Consider the following 20,205-nt stretch of genomic DNA (forward strand, 5'->3'; position numbering starts at 1 on the left):
AGCAAATCAGCTGAAAGCGCCCTTCATCAAATCGCAAGCACAGTGGAAAAAGCTCTACACAATAACCAGTACGCACTAGGCGGTCTCATCGATTTATCCAATGCGTTTAGTAATGTCATATTCTTGTCGATAACTAAAGCATGTAGTGATCATGGCGTAGACAATACTACATCCAGCTGGATTTATGCAATGTTAAGTAGCAGAGTAGTTACATCTAAGTTAGAAACTTCCACAGTTAAAGTTCTCACGTGTAAAGGCTGCCCACAAGGAGGAGTACTCCCTCCTCTTCTATATATTATGGTAAAGGATAGTCTATTGTCAGTCTTAAACGACTCGGGTTACTTTTCAGTAAGTTTTGCAGACGATCTCACCATTATCATTGTCGGACTGTTTGTCAGCACTCTTTGTGAGCTCATGCAATCGGCCTTCCGACTAATTGAACGCTGGTGCGCGAATCATGGTCAGGAAATTAACGCCGATAAAACACAACTAATCCTATTCACAAATAAAACGAAAGTAGAGGGGTTTAAGGCACCCAAAATCTGTGGTAAAGAAATTGAACTATCACCATGGGTGAAGATTTTAGGTCTAACATTCGACCCAAAAATGAACTTCAATATGCATATAAATCATAGATCCAGTAAAGCCATAGCCTCTCTATGGACAACTCGAACTGCATGTGGTAAAAACTGGGGCCTTAGCCCGAAAGTATTGCTATGGATTTACATTGCAGTTGTACGTCCTATGCTCACATATGCAGCATTTATCTGGTGGCCTCGATGCCACATCGGCACTGTCCAAAAGAAGCTAACAAAAATTCAAAGGCTTGCACTTATAGGTATCACAGGAACAATGAAAACAACACCCACGGCTTCCCTAGAAGCCCTCTTGAACCTCGCTCCTCTCCATATTCATGTGGAAGGAGTGGCTAGAGCAACGTGTCTCAGACTTCATCAATCATCGCTGCTTAAATACGCTAATTACGGACACAGAAATCTCTGGAATATTATGTTAAAAGAATCACCGTCGTTCCTTATGCCACACGATAAAATTAAGCCTGCATTCAGATTCGACAGATCTTTCAAAATAGTATTCCCGTCCAGGGAAGAATGGACCCAAAATAAGGTTTTACCACCCTCCATCAACTTTTCGTGGTTCTCGGACGGGTCAAAATTTTCCAACCGATCCGGTTCAGGCATCTACTGCCCACAATCTAAGGTATCTAAATCCTTCACACTAGGTAGCACTGCCTCCATTTTCCAGGCGGAAACTTTCGGCATCTCACAATGCTCCAAACTCATGCTAGAAGATAATACAAATAGCAAAGACATCTGGTTCTGCTCCGACAGCCAAAGTACACTACAGGCTATCGGGGCAAATAAAATAAACTCAGCCCTCGTCCTGGATTGCTCCGATAACCTTAATCGTCTTGCACCACCAATTCGGTCACTCTTGCATGGGTCCCAGGCAGGGACTATTTTTGAGAAATTCTTTGAGAAATTTTGAGAAATTTGAGAAATTCTTGAGAAATTCTTTGAGAAATCTTTGAGAAATTTTTGAGAAATTTTTTATATTTTTGAGAAATTTGAGAATTTTGAGAAATTTGAGAAATTTTTGAGAAATTCTTTGAGAAATAATTGAGAAATAATTGAGAAATTTTGAGAAATTCGATTTCTCAAAATAGTCCCTGGTCCCAGGACATAGTGATATCATCGGTAATGAACTAGCCGATCGTCTGGCTAAAACCGGAGCAACAGCCTCATTTATGGGACCCGAACCCATACTTAAAGCAGCGCCATCTTATTTTAAAAACTTTATAAAAAATTGGGTGCAAATCTCCTTTAAAAACCACTGGTCAGCTGTTAAGAACGCTTCATTCGCAAAAGAAAGCATTAAGATTAACCCTAAAAACTCAAAATACATTATCTCTCTAAGCAGAAGAAACATTAGAAGAATCACAACTGCGTTAACAGGACACAGCGGTCTCAACAAACACTTATTTACAATGGGCGTGGTGGATGACCCTCATTGTCCCAACTGCGGCGATGTCGAGACAATGGAGCACTACCTGTGCAAGTGCCCGGCGTACATTACAGCCCGATCGAAATCATTTGGCGCGTATATCCTGCCTCACAATAACATCTGGAGTCTATCTCCTCAAAGCATCTTGGACTTTCTCAATCAAACTACTAGATTGTAGATAGTCCGGCGTGGGTACGCACAACAGGCCCACTAGAGGCTTAGGTGCCAGGGTATTTACCCTACCCACTTACACTAACTAACTAATCAGAGTAATCAGGAAGGATACTTTTCATTGTCATAAATTCGTCCATAAAGAAATTCATAAAAAGTGTGAAATTCTTTTTAACGCAACGTGGCGACCATTTTCATGCGTTGAAGCGTTGAAATGTATTTTTGGATTCACTTTTTCATCGACTCATTCATTTGAAATTCAAATTTTAGGCAAACTTACGGCGTGAATGGTTCACATTCCTCCTCTAAAAAATATGAAATTTGTCAAATGAAATACATTGAGTGTGGTATCGTTCGAAAGGCATGACGTCCGACTATGAGATAAAGTTTAACTTCGATAACTTTTATGGAATGTTGTTCTGAGCTCGCAATAGGTCACTGAATCGATTGGCGTTCTGAGTTTTTGTTGGAGTAGTAGACTTAACATTGTCACATTGGCTTTTGTAAAAAGAAAATTTTGATTCTGCTTCACCCATCGTTGAATAAACAGCATGTTTTGTATAACCGCCTTTATTACTCACAACAAGTTTGAACTTTCAACAGGTTATGGGCCCAGGTCAGGGATAGGGCAGTGTAGAGTAGAAGCTAATGATGAAGAAACAATAAAAAAAATGCAGATTTTGATTTGGAATGTGAAACAAAAGAAACAAAAGAATATGAAACGTTGACGACGGAAATGAAAACTGGACAAAAGAAGTTTTATCGATATTTTGTTGTCGCTAAACAGTGAGAAGAAGTAGGAGACTTAGCATTGTCATAAATTCTAATTGACTAAAATCAATCACACCGGCTTTTGTCTGTTCCGAGGTATATTTATTCTGTTATAATTCGCCGCTGAATACACACCACGTTGTATGACTTCTTCACAACAAATTGGAACTTCCAACAGTTTTCATAAATTTTGGAAAAAATTCTTTGATGGCCTATTTTAAGGAATTTAAAAATACCGAAATTCCCTAAAGTTGCAAAAAAAACTCCTTAAAAGAGGCCCCACTCCCAATGATTTGGATCGATTTTTGATATCCTAACTTTTTGGCAAATAAGCGAGGGGTAACCGACTCGGGTAATTGACTACACACCCTCAAAGGAATTGCCGGAGTATCCGGTAAATAATTGGAATTGATGGAATTGACCGGAATTGATCGGAATTGGCAGGAATTGATCGGAATTGACTGGAAATATGTGGAATTGTAAGGAATTGAAAGTAAATGAGAGTAAATGCTGATAAGTGTGATTATCGGAAAAAAGGGCCAGCGAATGCAAAACCACATTATTTCCTTTTTGTTTTAATTTTAAAGGCTCCCGCACAATAAATAACAGTGTACAGTGTTGATCAGTTCCATTTTAGAACAGGTCCAACGTCCTTTTATGTTCAAAATATGCACACTGAAGGATTCTTCTTCAGAGGATTCTTGTGAGTCAGATACGGAAGAGTTTGAGCTGTAACAAACAAGTGAATATTCGTCGAATGTTAGGCTGGGGCATTGCCGATGCGAAATGCTCCAGTTTCAAACCAAATTTACAAAAAATGCATCACCGACAATATCATCTATTCCATCAACTTTTCAAAAGCCTAAAATCTTACGATGTCGATCACTTGAACGAAACAAAAAATTGAGTGCTTTGGCTTTTGCTGACGTGTGCTGAACAAATCCATTTCCTGTCGAGATACGAACAACGTTTTGTGCATCGGACAACTGAAACAGCAATTTACTTGAAAACATACACATTTCACATTCACCATATTAATCAATCGTATAGTCATGGAAAAATTCATGTAATTTCTTTCCTGCACCATAAATCGTAAAGAAATGAAGTTTTTTTCATGCCTTTGGCATAAATTACGGAATTTTTCTCGTAACTTAGGCCCTCAGCATGAAATGTTGTATACGCATCTGTTGTGGACGGTTTATTTTAGGCACTTTCGCTTGTCGCCCTCACTTCGTTCGCGCTATAATCCGCGAAATTGCCTAAAATATACCGTACACAACATATACGTAAATAACTATTCCTGCACGATATACAGTTCGGGAAAAACTGACATTTCTTAATGAAAAATCATGGCAAAATATGTCGCATTTCAGTTGTCGGATGCACAAAAGTTTTTCGTCATTTCCTGACTTGGTACGAAAAATACTATTTATCTAAAATAAACAATGATGTGCGATGTGAAATCATTTTAAACAAAACTGCAGTCAATTGGACGGTTTAATCTAAATTGAAATTGAAAAATCTCTTCTAGAGTAAAAAGTAAAGATTCTAACAAAATGAGTCTCAAATGTAGGACAACATAGTTGTTCCAAATTTTATCTTGATTTAGTCTGACGATTCTTTTTCCGAAATGCTTAAGGGTTTAACTTTGACTTTAAATTTATATCTATTTGAAAATATCGAGCAATTATTTCGAAAATTCGTGGAATTGAAGGTATTGATTGGAATTATAGAAATTGAAGGGCGAATCCGGCAAGTAGTGGTATTAATCCGTTAATTAAAGAAATAAAAGGAATTAAGAGCAATTAAAAGGAATTGACAGGAAGTAACTTTAGAAATTGAAAGGGAATTGAAAGGAATTGAACGGAATTGAAAGGAAATAGAGCGAATCCGGCAATTAGACGAGTTGGTCCGGTAATTGAAGTAATTAAACGGAATTGAAAGGAATTAGAAATTGATTTGCCACCATTTTGGACAGTCGGTTACCCCTCGCAAATAAGGTTTTGGAAAATCCATTATTTTCATTACTTAAGACCTTTCCAAGTCCTTCCAAGCCTTTAATATTTTTCATATGATTCTCGTAATTTTCTGGATGACTTGCTAATTACTTCACTCTGGATTCGCTCATCCCTCGTCTTTAACCTACGACTGAAATGGTACTTTTTAATTCGAATGATTTATTTTAAAAACAACTTTGCTTATGCGACTCGATACAATAACTATGTTTAGTAATATTAAAGTTAATGGTATGTGTGTTCTCTTCCAATTAATTTCATTTGACACCAGAAATTTGCTTTGAATTATAAATTAATAATTTTATCACAATTAGGCCGACTAAAATAATCTTCTCTGCACGATGTATAGAACACAAGCGATGAAAAATGCAAATGCAAAAAATAGCAAAATCTTATCGGTACATTCACGACGACCGTACTTCTGCAACAACTTTCCGGATTGTGATATTGTTCCGGCCGTCGCTTGTAATTCATCCCGAGTGCCTTCAACATTAGCAGATGATGCAACCAGTGTTTCCAGAGTATCGGCACTTTTCTGTGTGGTCTCCGATAAATGTCGTGATATGGCTAACATTTTCTCTGTCACACTGTCTTGTTGCGATACTAAACTAGACCGACTGTGCTTCGCCGTATTTCGGTGTCTCATTTCAGTTTGTGGATTGGACAGTAGTTCCTCCTTGTCGATTTTCTCAATTTCTAGTCTCGTCGATATATTTGCTTTGCGAAATGCTTGAAGTGTTCTGTGGATAGGTTTCCGGTTTGATTGTTTTGCTCATTAATCGAATGGTGGTACAACTTACCTGGAAAGCTGATCACGATGCAGCTCCACCTCTTTCGAAATCTTTGGATCGCCTTCATCACTGGCCCAATTATCTAGTTGTGAGATGTATTTACGGAGTGCCGACAGCTTTGCTCGTCCGGCTTCGTTTAAATTCTCCAATTCAGCTAAACTTCCACGAAACACCAAAATATCCTGAAATCAAAATTGTGAATTATTTCGCGCCAACTTTTTTAAAATTTTAAAATGATTCCACATCAACCGTGTTGATGTGGCAAGACCAATCCATCACAGTGCATAGTGTATCACTCACAGACACTTTCCGAAAAGTTGCACATAAAAGTGAAAAGTTTATTGTTGTGCGCGGTTAAATTACCTGAATAATTGCTTTAACATGTAAATTGTTGTCGGTGATGCCCTGTCTCAGTGACAGCAATGTACATCCGTCCTTTTCCATTGCAAGAAATGGTGATTTTATTAAATTTTTCTAAGAAGCTACGAATACAATTTCAATGTTTTTTGACATTTCACTTTGTTTTGATGGACCTTCCGCAAAACACGACTTTGATATGAGGCGTACGAGCAATGCTTTGATACTATTCGCCACAACGGTGGATCGTTATAAAATGATGATTTTGCCGCGATTTATTTTCTCAAATTTGAATTGGTTTGTGTACTGGAGGTAGCATTAGCAGGCCGAAGTGATTTTGTAATTCAGACACATTAGGATATAGATGAGAGAAGAAATGGCTTTTAAACAGGGACCATTTTTGTGAAAGTATTTTCCCAAAAGTTTTTTTTTTCATTTTCCGAAATTTTCCGAAAATTTCCGAAATTTTCCGAAAATTTGGAAAAATTTGCAAACGTTGGAAAAACATTCCCCAAAAATAGTTCCTGGTTTTAAGCGTTAAGAGTGCCTTCAAACCAAGGCCGTATACTTGGGGAGCCCCAAGTATACAGCCTTGCCTACAAACAAGTGTCTCGAAAGACATTGATTAAAACACGAAATACTCTGCCATTGTACCCGAAGTAAATTTCGATTACAAAAATCAATTATTCCTTGCGGCTAATCGAAAAAATTTTTATTTTCTTTCTTCGAAAATCTAGTTCACAGCGGAACAACAACAAATCAACTGATTGCCCCTCATGTTCAAAGTCAAAGACGGACGTTTTTTGTGTGAATAGAAGTAGCTGAAGAAATTAATTTCATTTCTCGCGTTTTATTGATAAAAAGATCATGGGGTCATATCAAGATTTCGGATTTTCATGTGAGTCTAGTTTGTGATATATTTTTTAAATTGAATTTTAAACAAGCATTTTGTCATGACTGCCCCAGTAAAATGTTGAAAGTCCAGCATTTACATTCGCCCTAAGAAGAAACTCCCAGTGGTAGAAACTTACCAGGTCATTCGTGATTAAAGTCATATACGATGTTCAAAACTAGCGATGATGAATGAATGGGCTGATGTCTTATAATGAAGGACACGAAAGGATAGCCGATTTTCGGAATTTATTTCCATAAAATTTTTCAATTTTTTTTTTCTTTCAGGAATTCGTACAGTCGGCGACATATAAGTGATACATTTTGTGTCAGCTGATTATCAGCTGATCAACTTAGACAAATAGCTATACATACAGGTTAACAGAGTACACACATGCGTAAAACCACAACACTGCTCCTAGCATGAACACAGAAAATATTCACTGGCTGATGAAATCACAGTAAAGATGAATGACTTGTTTTCGTTTACAACACAAATAATCCCAAGTAGCTCTTATCATTAAAGGCTCCAAACTTGACACCTGTCAATTTCATTGTTCATGCTAGAAGTATTGGTGTGGTAAAACGTTTAACAACGTAAAACCATACTTGTTTGTATGAATGGATCAGCCGAAACAAAATACGTCACTTATTTAAAAGTCGTCGACTGTAAGAATTTTTGAATAATTTTAATGAATTTCTAGAATATTTCCTGGTTGTCTGATAGTAAAAGGGAGTCTGACTGGCTGACCACTATAAGACAACGCAAAACCTGAAAATATTAGTCGATTCTTCTATGGTGAAATTTCTTAAACAATTTTATCGCAAAGTCTCTAACAATCTGTAAAACGTTGCTTTGAGAAAGATTGATCGAACGCTCTTTTATCGATTGATGCTTCTTCACTCTGACTGATCAAGTTTCTCGATAGGTCAGTCAGCATACAGTCTCTCAATTCTCAAATGATCTCTCAATTAACTCTATCAAATCGACCAGTTGCACTTAATTGTTAATAGTAGGGGTAATGAAATGACTCTCAAAACCAAAACCATTAAATAAACTACGAACAACTGATACCTACCGTGCCGTGGAGTATGTATAGTGCTTTCGTATGGTGATTGGTGATGTGATAAATCCATATACAAACTCCAACCACTTCTGAAAATTCTGAGTGATATTCAGCGTTCAGTACATTTAACTCGATTCATTGAAGAAAAATATTGAGACCGATGGTCCCCAGACCATTTGATCTGATCATAAATTTGATCATTGCGATTATTATAGGTGGTTATCGAAAATTTAGTATTGCGCTCACTGGTATATCACAAGATAGGAGACAATAGACTCCTACAAGTATTCAGCATCGTGCGAGTCTGGCAATACGAATATAACGAATGAATGGCCTTTCTCTTTTTTTTTCTCGGTCCAATCGCACATAATACGTAGTGTGTAGTATAACACATATATTAACATTATATACGGGTACTTCATATTTTTAAGTTCATTTCAGTTTCAGCTGTTAACATTCACAGAACGGAATTGTATTGGAAACAATATAATAAAAACAGCATAATATTTTCGAAACTGACATGTGTATTCAACTCACTTAAATTCTTTAATTAAAACACTTTAAAATTAGAGGCAAAATATTTGGTTTGGTTTTTTGTCATTTCGTCATTTTGCAATTTATCTATCGAAGGTATATACCGATACCTGTTGCGATAAATATTTATGAATTTTATCGAATACATTCAGACATTTGCTTTGCGCCAGAGTATATACACGTTTATAAATGTTATATTCGTTTTTGGATGAGAGTGAAAGTAATAAAAATTCGCAAAATTGAACTTGTACATTTAAACTTAGAACAAGTTTTGTTATAAAATTCAGTTCAAAAAAAAAATATTTTTTTCTTATTCTTTGCAAGTGTGTATAAGGAACGTATATTTATTGTGCACTAAAAGAGGTTGATTTAATTCATTTGATAACAATTCATAAACTGGAGGTTACTGAACGTCTCTAATCAGTGAAATATGACAGATATGTACTACGGCGGAATTGAAGGGTAAGATTGAAATAATTAATGTTCATTAAATTCATAAGCATGGCATGGTATAATCTATTTATAGACATAAACAAGACGAGAGTTTTTATTAACACACAATTTTGCTTCGGCGTCATCTCTTACGCTTCATTTTTAATGTTACAAAATTTAACAAAATATAAACAAGCGTGCAAACGCGGTTTGTGATGATCAAACAAGAAATATATTTTTTTAAATAATAATTTTTAATTGCAATGACAGTTTCATGTTTCATTTTTTTTTGTTGAATCAATAGATTGGTCAATGAACCACTTTCTCTTTCTTTTTTGGCATAAAAAAAAATTAGGAACAAGTTATATGCATGTACCATATAATCATGTTTTACCCGCCAACGCATTCATTGCATTTTTTCATTGTCACTTTATGTTTTTCGTTCATCTAGTATGATGAATGAAGCTATGAATGGTTTATTGTCTCAAAGACACATGTGGATTTTTCAAAGTCAATTCATGGTTGTGGTATTATGTCTTTCTAATTATTAATTCATTCATTTCACTCGGTTCACGGTGGTATGTAATTGAAATGAGGGGTCAGGGTCTATTTTTTTGCGAATAAATTTGTGAAGAAAAAAATAAATTCCTTTGTGGTATGATTGACGTCAAGTGGAGTGATCAGGGACATACATTTGCCAACAAGTTCGGAAAACGGCTCACCAAATTAATTCATAATTTTGAAATGAAATTTTGAATGAAATTTCTGTATGTTTCAAAGAAACACAACTTTCATTCCACTTCGAACTACTCTTTACGTTTTGGTCCATTAAATTTAAAGAACTAAATGGGTTGATGAGCATAGAACATTCATAGGAACCATCAAAAGAAAATCTTCAAATTTAATCAACAAATCGACCGAGAAAATCTTCCAATTCATGTAAAACAGTTGGAAAGTCGAAGAAAATATTCTGTGGACTTTCCCTTACACTTACGTTTTTATTAGTCCCTCGTTCAACGGCTTATACATATCACTTTTCAAACTATTAGAATCCAATGCCGATTGAAAAGTAATCCAGTAATGCCACCAATACAGGCAAGATGGTATGAACGTAAGTCCCAATAGTGTAGTGATTGACACACCATGGAACACCACTATTTGATTTTATTGAGAGAAAATCAAACGGCCTTATATTACCTTCACATTCTCCGACTCTACACTGTACATTGCAGACTACGCATATCTCCCTTTGATAAACTTTTGACCACAACACACTGAATTGAATGAACTGAGGAAAAAATTATTTTTGGCTTTTCGGTAAACATTATTTCCTTGATGCAATGAGGGGGTCATAGTACGCAGTACTTTTCTTGTAATCGCAAATTAATTTGGTGGCTTCTGAAGGAATGTATGTGTTTGTTCGTGCCATATTTATACTAACATCTCTGCGGCGAAAATTGCATATTTTATTGAATTGACCGAATAACGGCAAACTAATTGGTTTTGTGTGCCACTGTGATCACTCAGCTCACACAAACAGCGACCTTGAAACATGGCAATATTGTTAAGAATTTTTCTTTAATTAAAACTATTTCTTCATCAGATCATCAGTCGTTCAGATCAAATGTGATAATTATGACGAAGATTTCCGCATTTTTGGAATAATCAAACTGACTGCTTTGCCAAACTATGTCTGATACACACAAAAAAAACATCTTGGAGACCTTAACTTTTGTGATCCCAACGACTAGATTTGTTGCCTATTAATTGATTATAATATTTTGCTTGATATGTCAAACCTATGGCTTATTGCAAAATTTTTAAATTTCAATTTTTTTTCGCTTTCCGTTACACTTCCTCTGTTTTAAGTTGATTTTGCTATAACATGGGAATGTCCGTTGTATTTTAAATATAATGTCGATTGAAGCGGGTATACCAACTCAAGAAAATGATTGACAACGGATTGTATGATCGGTACCGATCCTATTCGTCCTCTTTTTTCGCCTCGTTCTCCTATTTTGCAAAAATACTAAGAACATCACTTTTTCATAAATGTTCTCTTTTTTCAAAACAAACTTTATTATTAAGTAAATTTGACGCAGCTCGCCAATGGCAGCAACTAATGACTTTCTATAAAAATGACTTATAACTACAAGAAATTCTATAGCCCAAAATAGTATCGCTCGCTCCGCTCGAGTTGTCCGCTATCTTAATGTTACATGTTTGAATACAAAAGTTAGGAATTTGTTACAATTTGTTTCAATACAGAAATTTGTGTGACGTTTTTGGAGACACCCAGATTCTCGTACAAAGAAAAGAAATGAAAACAAATAAAATTTAAGAAAATTCGATACGGCACGTGGGTGATATCACTAACAAAGGAATACTTTGGCGATTTCAATTCTTGACTTACAACATGAATGGCAGTGTTGATTCCACAAGACCTGGACATAAATTATGTCACATAATGCATGAATAAGTTGTACAGTTAGAGGCAGTGAAATTTCAGCATGAATTTGCTTCAGCTGATCCACACAGAAAATCAACAAAAAAAAACCTTGAACAAAAGTGTTTATACGTCTTTACACGGTTTTATAATTCTCAGGCGTGCATAGCAGCTTAAACCATATAAACAAGTAATAAACAGTTTTGATTGTATGGGTGGATCAACTGAGAAACAGCTGAAGCAAATTCATGTTGCAAATCTACTTTTTGTCCTCTTTTTCGATTTATTCCGAAATGTCCTATATTTCAAAATTGGAACCTTATTTAACGGTCAATACATCTAAAACGCCGCAAGACCGGCAAGACCTAGCAATTAAAGCGTACAAAAACCATAACATAAAGTGCACAAAACGAAAATACAGGAAAACTGTTTGTGGCAACCAAGCTGAGCCAGCAATGTTTGCTTTAATGCACGGACCTTGATATGAATGGGGTACAGCTATAATAAAAAAGCAACAATTTTGTATATAAAGCCGTATGGTCCATATACTATATACGCAAACACCAGAGCAATTACAATTAACCGGCGATAAGAAATTGTTCATAAAATTGTTGTTTTATGAGAATTCGCGTAAACGGTCTGGTATCGTGTTTCGCTTAGTGAAACGATATCTTTACAATTGAAAAAATGATTACAAATATTTATGTTCCATAAACACGTATTGCATGCAGGCCTGAGCACCTGATTTTTGTCAAGATTTGAATTTAGATTCTTAGATCTTAATATACGACCTTAGGGCTTATCTACAGATAAAGTCATAATTTGCAGAATTATCGTGTGTATACCATCTTGTATTATTTACGCATTATCATTTGTTTTGAAGGATTAGGTGTGTGCGTTCACTAGACTCTCCGGTTCTATGATATTAATACCCAAATAAACGAATTGACAACGATGAAATATTTATACTGATAACGTTGCCGCAAGCTGCAACATTTCTCATAGGAAGCAATTTCACTTCAGATAAAATGCAATCAAAAATGTTATTCATACGGTGGAAATTTGTATGTTATTATATGCAACCTTCAGACGCCCTTGATATTAACCAATTAAATTTGGTGTCCCTCTTCAACACGAATGCACAAAGTGATGCAGTGTGAACGATTTGATTGCATTCCCCACACTTGGCACTGTTAGCTTTTTACGGACGACTATGGCATCTGTTATCGACTGTGGCAACAAAAATAAGTTCTGGTTTATTCAAACCGAGTAATCAATCTCTTGAATATGCTTGGATCAACAGCCGTAACAGATTCGATAAATATGTTGACTTGTTTGAAAGATTCAACGGAAATATTTAAATTTTATGGATATTCGAAGTCAAGGGTCGCTAGCCAAGGACAACATTTTCTATTATTGGCCCATGGCAGAATATATTTATCGGAATTGTCAGTAAGAAGTGACGGCACTGAAACCTAAACTTTTAATCTGTGACAATGCGAAAGCAAAATTTCGTAACATTTCCAATTAGCAATAAACAAGTCAATTACAGTCATAACGTATCGCTGATTGTGGTATAATAAAAAAAATATTCTTAAGATAAACGGCACATCCCACAGTTGCGTAACCTTGAATTGTTTCGTAAATGATGTCATCGAAACTCTGCTTAAATAAAGGGTGAATGGTTGATGAACCCAATGAATTATTTCCTGCCTAAACGTTTCTTTCTTCTTTCCGTTTATTTACAGAGGTGCAACACATTCCAAGCTGATAATATGCAACCAAAACGGAGACATTATTGCAACTGGATCCGGTCCGTCCACAAATCACTGGATGGTTGGCATTCCAGAATGTGCAAAGAGAATAGCTAAAATGGTCGAAGCCGGTAAAAGTGAAGGAAAAATTCCACAAAATGTCAAATTGAAGACGTTGGGATTAAGTTTAAGCGGCTGTGAACAGGTACGATAAAATTGTTATCTTTCATACACCAGAGACGTACTGAGTTTGGAAACGTTTATTTTAAAGGAAGCGTCAAATAAGGCCATAGAAAAGGAACTTTTGGACAATTATCCTGAAGTGTCCGAAAAGTATGTAGTATGCAGTGACACAATGGGAAGTGTTGTTACAGCTTCGCCAAAGGGTGGATTGGTACTGATCGCTGGTACCGGATCAAATGCATTGCTTTCGAATCCGGACGGAAAAATCTACAGTTGTGGTGGATGGGGAAACTTCCTGGCTGACGAAGCTAGTGGTAGGTTGCATTTCGTTTCCTAAAGAAAATTGAACGAACCGGTCATTCGAATCTTTCCACTGATTAGCATGGTGGATTTCACACAAAGCCGTCAAAACCGTTTTTGATCATGTGGATGGTCTGAACGTATCCCCCTATCCAATTGACACCGTATGGGAACTGATAAAATTGCATTTTTCGGTCAGTACGCGAGCCGACCTGTTGGAGTATTGCTATGCAAAATTCCAAAAATCAATGTTCGCCGGACTTTGCCTACGATTATCTTATTCAGCTAATGATGGCGATCAGCTGTCCCAGCATCTCTTCCGCGAGGCCGGAATCCAGTTGGCAAAGGCAACGTTAGCATTAATACCAAAAGTGTGTCCCACTTTAGTGAAGGCAGGTGACTTGAATATCGTTTGTGTGGGATCAGTGTGGAAGAGCTGGAATTTATTGAAAGAAGGCTTTCTGGCCGAAATCGGAAAAGGTGACTTCAATTTTGGACTAACACTTTTAAGACTCAATCAATCGATGGCACTCGGTGCTGTGTATCTTGGTGTCGATGCCAATAACTATAACATGCCAAGGGACTATGCAAAAAATTATGAAGTATTCCATTGTTACCACAATAAGACAGTAAACAATAACAACAGCAATCATGATTAGAAAGTGGAATGCGTCGGTTATTTTAAGATCACATCAACAAATAATTAAAATTAATTAATTAATTAACCCATGTGCCACAATGATGCACAGGAGGTCAAAGACAATACAAACTTATAAATTAGATAGCAGAGTTTTTGAAATGAATTTCATATTTTTATAGCACCCAACTATACGAAGTAAGATTTATGACGAAAAAAGAAATGTAAAAAATGTCTACTTAAAATTAAAGAATGCTCAATGTACAACCGAAAAAGAATAAACGAATCAGCAAACAAATGTATGCATTTTCAATTCTGCATCATAATCGTTGAAGAACCGACAGAACCTAAGACGTCACGTTCTGGATAAGAGTATAATAATATCGAGATTGTCACAGTTCACTGACCTGATGTTAGTTTTGGAATGTTGATGATAATAGATTACAGATATTTTAGCTCCACAATCTGATGAAGTAAGTGGACCACGAACGTTTGTGATGCTTTTTCTCTTTTCACATCAGACAAGAGACGTGAAGCTTTAAGTTCAAAATTGATCAGACGTACAGGCCAACAAGGTAATTTAAACAACAAGCCAATCACTCGTTCAGCAAAAAGTCGTCAGTCGTCACTTAAAACTTTAAAAGACAACTCTCTGCCAAACGAAAGTGTGTGAAAGAGGTAACTTTTCAATGTTTTCAATTAAAGTTCTCCCTTATCTGCATCAAAAGACTCTAACAACATCATCGCCCTACATTTCGTGTCTAATGAGCATAAAAACAACAAAAAAAAAACATTGAAAAATCGTGTCATGGCCCCTTAATCCAGCTAACTATACTACCAAAAAATTCTACGTTCAACTGTTTTATTTAAGAAAATGTGGGTTTTGTCAAGGTCGCCAATATTGATGCGATGTAGTTATGTGACTTGAATTTTTGTATAAACTTCTGAATTGAATTAAATAGTAACCGGGAAGCAGTATAGAATAGTTACAATTTAGTGCATGGAACTGATAGGATAACAATATCACAACAGATTCAGGTTACTTCAGTGCATCAGATTTTTTTTTTTTTTTTTTGATTTTCAAAATAAATTCTTTTATTCATTTTCATAAACCTAAATTTGTATCATAAAATGAAACAAATTCCACCCATGGAGTGGCAACTATTCTTAACAAAAGTTACCCTAATCTATTTATCCAGAACCATGGAAACTGGCCTGATTCAGGAGAAACAGGAGAAAAATAACTTAGCTTAGTAAACTGAAAATAAATCATCTCACAACACCACAAAACAAAATTATAAAATATAATAGATTTCATCTAACTTCTTCAAATCGCCGTCGAATGTTCCCATTATACAAGCGGCATTAGAACGTTGAAGTGCAATGGAGATTCTTTGCTTCAAATACAATTTCGATTTCTTTTCGTTCGTCACATTTGCTAACAACTTTCCCAAGACGTCAATGAACTTAATCGCTTCGGTACACCATGGACCTAGAGTCTCTATTGCAAATGGAATGATTATATAATTATCTTCTATCAATTTCTTATATTTCCCCAATTTAATATTTGCTGCCTTATTTGCAACTCTACCGGGCGATTTGCTTGACAAACGTAGATACGATGGGGCCAGAGTATCTGAGCACGTTGCGTCCCAAACCATTGATTGACCGTTACGCCATGGTATCAAAGTCACTCCGTCTACTCTTTTTCTATCATCTCTGAACATCCCAGGAGGTTCTCGCATAGATGGTACATTTGCCGACTGGAGTGATCTATGAATTATATTATTAAAATCAGCATGACGTGGAAGCCTGCCAGAGCTATATAAACAACTAAGTCCATGAGAACCATCTTCACTGACGATTTCTCCACATCTGCATTTATGACGTTTACAAATCTTAGTTCCAATACGTAAAGCAACTGAAATTCTGAACGTGTTATTGTCCAATAATGTTCCGATGAATTTTGACGGCAAAGCTGTTAGCCAGGCGCTTGATTCATGGACTGTTGATGCTAAGAATCTTGCCTTTTCTGTTTCTGAATTGAATGTCAACGAATTAATATTTTCTGAAATTTTCTGAAAATCAGAGATATATATTCACCAAATTTAATTTGCTTCAGCTTGACCCTATGGTCCACTGAAAAAAACACACTGTGTGTTTGTATGACTGCACCAGCTGGTAAAATATAAATTTACTTTCGTTTCGCATTTTTGCACTCTAGAAATGAACTGCAACGAATGCAATGCTGGAAACACAGAGGTGTAGCTGCATCAATTGATCGTATGAATGAAGCGATTGGAGCTTTGTCAAGTTCGTTGTCTGGCGACTTGTCGAAATTCATCAACAACTTTAAGACGCTGATGGATACGTTTATCGGAGCGATTAGTACATTGAGCATGATACAGCACCCGATTGCTGTGAATTCTTCACCCATAGGCCATAGTCAAGTCACATGCCAAGCCGAAAGCGTCTTCTGTAAAAGACGTTGATGAAACTCGTTCTCCACTGAACAATCAGCCATTAGATCCAGTGTTGATCCCCAACGTTTAATTGCATCGAATGCGTCCAATGACCTATCTCTAAGGAGCGTGGTGGTGTCCAATGTTGGTAAAGACATTTCAGCCGATATCTGGCTGACTACTTGCATAATGAGTTACGAATTGACAAGAAACTCATCAAGGTAGCTCTGCTGCTACCCCCCGGAAAAAGTGCCGAAAACGTTACCTACTTTCAATACAAAGTTACGGTTCCAGTGTGTAATTACAATTTTGTGATGTGTCCAGACTCATGGCCAAAGGATGTCCGAGCTCGTGATATCGTACATAAGCGTAAGGCTAACTGTAGATGCAGCATTTTATGCGGAAAACGAATGAGCGCTTCATGGTCGATTCGTTTTCCTAACGGCTGTTGTATTTTGTTGACTTTTTTACGTTTGTAACTCATATTCTACATTGACTTGTGCTTCTTCTTGTTGCTGTAAAAATCAGGATTTTACTCTTTTGCTTTGTTAATTAGGAGCATAATAACTTTGCGCCTTTGCAGATTTTGTTCGAATTCAGTTGCACTTACAAAGGTCTACATGAAATTTGTGAATGCTTTTGTCGCGAGCTTCATGTTTTAAGTGGAAAAAACTTTTTCAGTTGAACTTTTTTTAAGTCTTGTTTTATTAATTTTAGCTTCTAGCTTATGTGTTTGATTTGCTAAGATTTATTGTTCGATGTAATTGATGAAAATGTTAAGTTAGCAAATTGTTCTTGGATTCGCCAGTAGGGTTCTACCCGTTGGTGTAAATAAATAAATAAACGTTGTTGCAGCAAAGGTTTGCGACTTGTAGCGGAAAACCATATCTTCAGTAAGAAGTATACAAACTGCACAAAAAAAGGTGGTTACAAAACCACATAGCGGAAAACAACGTCGTTACTAAGAAGTTCAAACCGTATAGAATACTAATCGTGAAACTTGCGAATAGCTCTCAACTCACATTCTCAGATTGATTTCGTACAGCTACATTATTTTTATAGATTTTTTTTTTATGGTTGACTACGATTTACTTGCGTTTCGCAAAATGTTTTTGCTATCTCACAACAGATGGCCAGACTTTCTATTATCTTTTACGCTTTTAACGAAGGAATAAATTGGCGTTTGTATCGAACTTTCGTGCCTCCGCTCATCTGATTCGGCTATATATGGCATTACCTCCACACTATATTTACCTTGGTACAAACCCGACAGTCAAAAATATCTATAAAAAAATGTTTGCTGAAAACCGACGAAGCGTTGAGAATATGTTGCGATCAAATTTTTCGGTGTTCTAATGTCACTTTCGATGCTTAACGGAAATAAAATAATTAAAAATTTGATCGAAACAGATTCTCAACGCTTCGTCTGTTTTCAGCATTAGCTGTACTGTATCATACAGAACAAGCAATAACAAATATTCAAAATGCGTTTCTATTACACTTTCCGCTCCCATCACCATAATGACAATTGTGACAATTATGTTCGGCTCATATACCGCTGCACGGCGAACCGAGCGAAAGCCGACCCGAAAATGTCAATATAATTTCGAGCTGTCATTTATAAATCCCTTTCCGGTTTTAAGTCTACTACCGAAAACACGTTTCTGTGCTTGTTCTCCCGCAAACTTGGAGCTAAGGTCAAATTTTGGCAACTTGCACTATTTCATATTTGAATCTTACAAATAACAAACCATTATACATTCGCAATGGCTTCGAAAGCTGAATTAGCCTGTGTTTATTCCGCACTCATCCTCGTCGATGATGATGTTGCCGTCACCGTGAGTATTTTTGTTATATACAAAAAAAAAGTGGCGTGTTTGTCTCGGGCTCCAGTGCTGAGTTGCCACACTACACTTTTAAATGAGTTTTGAGAATTGCGTGAATTACGTTCGGAATGTGCCCAACATTGGAAATGATTTTTTTTGTGCTTTGCGAATGAAATCAGAGTTGTATGAAGAAAGTGAGGTTATGTGCACGTCAATGGTGTGTATTGGAGACGTGATTTTGAAATTCAGTAACTTTGACTGTTATTCATGTATCAAATCTAATTGTGAAACTGTAAAACACTTAAAATGATAGAAAATGTGTGTTCAATAGTCGCCTGCGATTCCAAAATTTCATAATTCGTTCATGTGGTGACTCAGCGCAACATGCTCTATTTGTGATATCCTTATCTAAAACGCAATTTGTATTCCTCTCCTAAAGGGTGAAAAGATCTCGACCATCTTGAAAGCCGCCAACGTTGATGTTGAACCATACTGGCCTGGTTTATTCGCCAAAGCATTGGAAGGCGTCAATGTTAAGGACTTGATCACAAACATCGGTTCCGGTGTTGGTGCTGCACCTGCAGCTGGCGCTGCTCCAGCAGCCGCAGCTGCTGCTGCCCCAGCAGCTGAAAAGAAGGAAGAAAAGAAAGAGGAATCCGACGAGGGATCTGACGATGATATGGGTTTCGGTAAGTTTGAATGTGGTTTTTTTAGTTGTGGCGCGTGTTGTTAAATTTCGTCTTTTCCATTTTTAACTTGCAGGTCTTTTCGAATAAACTCCATCAACATTCGACACTTTTTGTATTTTTGGGTACAGTTTTAATGTACGAATAAAAAGTATTTGAAATTGTAAGACAAAATCGAATGTCTTTGTTATGGGCACGAGTAACGTATATAAGGTGAATGTTAACACGCCACAGTGAGATTGGATACATTTTAACTTGGTATCGTGTACACAAAAAGAGAATGCCATCAAAGGGCTGTAGTCTGAAAAGGTAAACTGACTTCGTTGCTTATGGTAAGTATAGCATTGGCAGATGTTAATATCGAAATCCTACCGTCAGATCAATGTATCTTAGTTCCTCAAACGTTTGAAGGACCGACTAATGTCGGTAAAAGATCAGATTCACATCAGTTATGCCACTGTCGACGACCCGACAAATAGATCAGATTTTGCCCCGATTGATCGATGTCTCTTAAGTGATCTGAGTAGGTTAGGTATCGTTCCTTTATTTATTTTCTTATGATTTGGTTAACGCGAATTTATTGACGAGCTATAGTAGACGAATGGAAGCGGTCGGGCGACTGTACAATTGGAAATTGATTTTTTATTTCTTCTACCAAAGTTCATTACTGCCATTGACGACAGTTCGTCTAAAAAATGGAGACAAATTGTTCTAGCTATTGGGAATTAGAATCTGATAGAGTTAATTTTCCCATAACAAAATCAAATGTAACTTCATGTCTAGAATGAACGGCAGGTTGTTAAGCAATTTAACGAATCTTCTGGAAATTTTTCATAACCGGAAATTTTGCATTTTAATTC

At 36.4% G+C, this 20,205-nt stretch overlaps 4 protein-coding genes and 1 long non-coding RNA gene across 7 annotated transcripts; 2 read left to right on the forward strand and 3 right to left on the reverse strand.

The window, feature by feature from the left end:
• Window positions 1-5,269: 5,269 nt before the first annotated feature.
• Window positions 5,270-6,344, reverse strand: LOC119069339 (vesicle transport protein SEC20). The gene is made up of 3 exons (XM_037173410.1): window positions 6,134-6,344; window positions 5,780-5,952; window positions 5,270-5,719 (listed from the first exon to the last, which is right to left on the reverse strand). The coding sequence occupies exons 1-3, from the start codon at window positions 6,212-6,214 to the stop codon at window positions 5,299-5,301; spliced, it is 675 nt and encodes a 224-aa protein (XP_037029305.1). The 5' UTR covers window positions 6,215-6,344; the 3' UTR covers window positions 5,270-5,298.
• Window positions 6,050-14,669, forward strand: LOC119069338 (N-acetyl-D-glucosamine kinase). Of its 3 annotated transcripts, none has more exons than XM_037173407.1 (5): window positions 6,050-6,225; window positions 8,944-9,081; window positions 13,246-13,456; window positions 13,523-13,748; window positions 13,816-14,669. In XM_037173407.1, exons 2-5 carry the CDS (start codon window positions 9,050-9,052, stop codon window positions 14,391-14,393), a joined length of 1,047 nt encoding a protein of 348 aa, XP_037029302.1. In that variant the 5' UTR covers window positions 6,050-6,225; window positions 8,944-9,049; the 3' UTR covers window positions 14,394-14,669. The 3 variants fall into 3 exon arrangements, with proteins under 3 accessions (XP_037029302.1, XP_037029304.1, XP_037029303.1); XM_037173409.1 differs by lacking the exon at window positions 8,944-9,081 and adding an exon at window positions 6,865-7,025 and having other exon boundaries at window positions 6,102-6,225; XM_037173408.1 differs by lacking the exon at window positions 6,050-6,225 and adding an exon at window positions 8,507-8,839.
• LOC119069341 lies at window positions 7,454-17,110 on the reverse strand. The gene is made up of 3 exons (XR_005086310.1): window positions 16,604-17,110; window positions 11,179-11,181; window positions 7,454-7,465 (listed from the first exon to the last, which is right to left on the reverse strand). It is a non-coding gene; the product is annotated as an uncharacterized LOC119069341 (long non-coding RNA).
• On the reverse strand, window positions 15,442-16,445 carry LOC119069340. The gene is made up of 2 exons (XM_037173411.1): window positions 16,378-16,445; window positions 15,442-16,064 (listed from the first exon to the last, which is right to left on the reverse strand). Coding segments are annotated over exons 1-2 (399 nt in total). The 5' UTR covers window positions 16,379-16,445; the 3' UTR covers window positions 15,442-15,666.
• A 1,335-nt stretch (window positions 17,111-18,445) lies between the features above and the next one.
• On the forward strand, window positions 18,446-19,519 carry LOC119069042 (60S acidic ribosomal protein P1). The gene is made up of 3 exons (XM_037172913.1): window positions 18,446-18,671; window positions 19,099-19,348; window positions 19,422-19,519. The coding sequence occupies exons 1-3, from the start codon at window positions 18,600-18,602 to the stop codon at window positions 19,433-19,435; spliced, it is 336 nt and encodes a 111-aa protein (XP_037028808.1). The 5' UTR covers window positions 18,446-18,599; the 3' UTR covers window positions 19,436-19,519.
• The last annotated feature ends 686 nt before the right edge of the window (window positions 19,520-20,205 follow it).

The sequence above is a fragment of the Bradysia coprophila genome (assembly GCF_014529535.1).
Source record: "Bradysia coprophila strain Holo2 chromosome X unlocalized genomic scaffold, BU_Bcop_v1 contig_26, whole genome shotgun sequence".
NCBI classification, from domain to species: Eukaryota; Metazoa; Arthropoda; class Insecta; order Diptera; family Sciaridae; genus Bradysia; species Bradysia coprophila.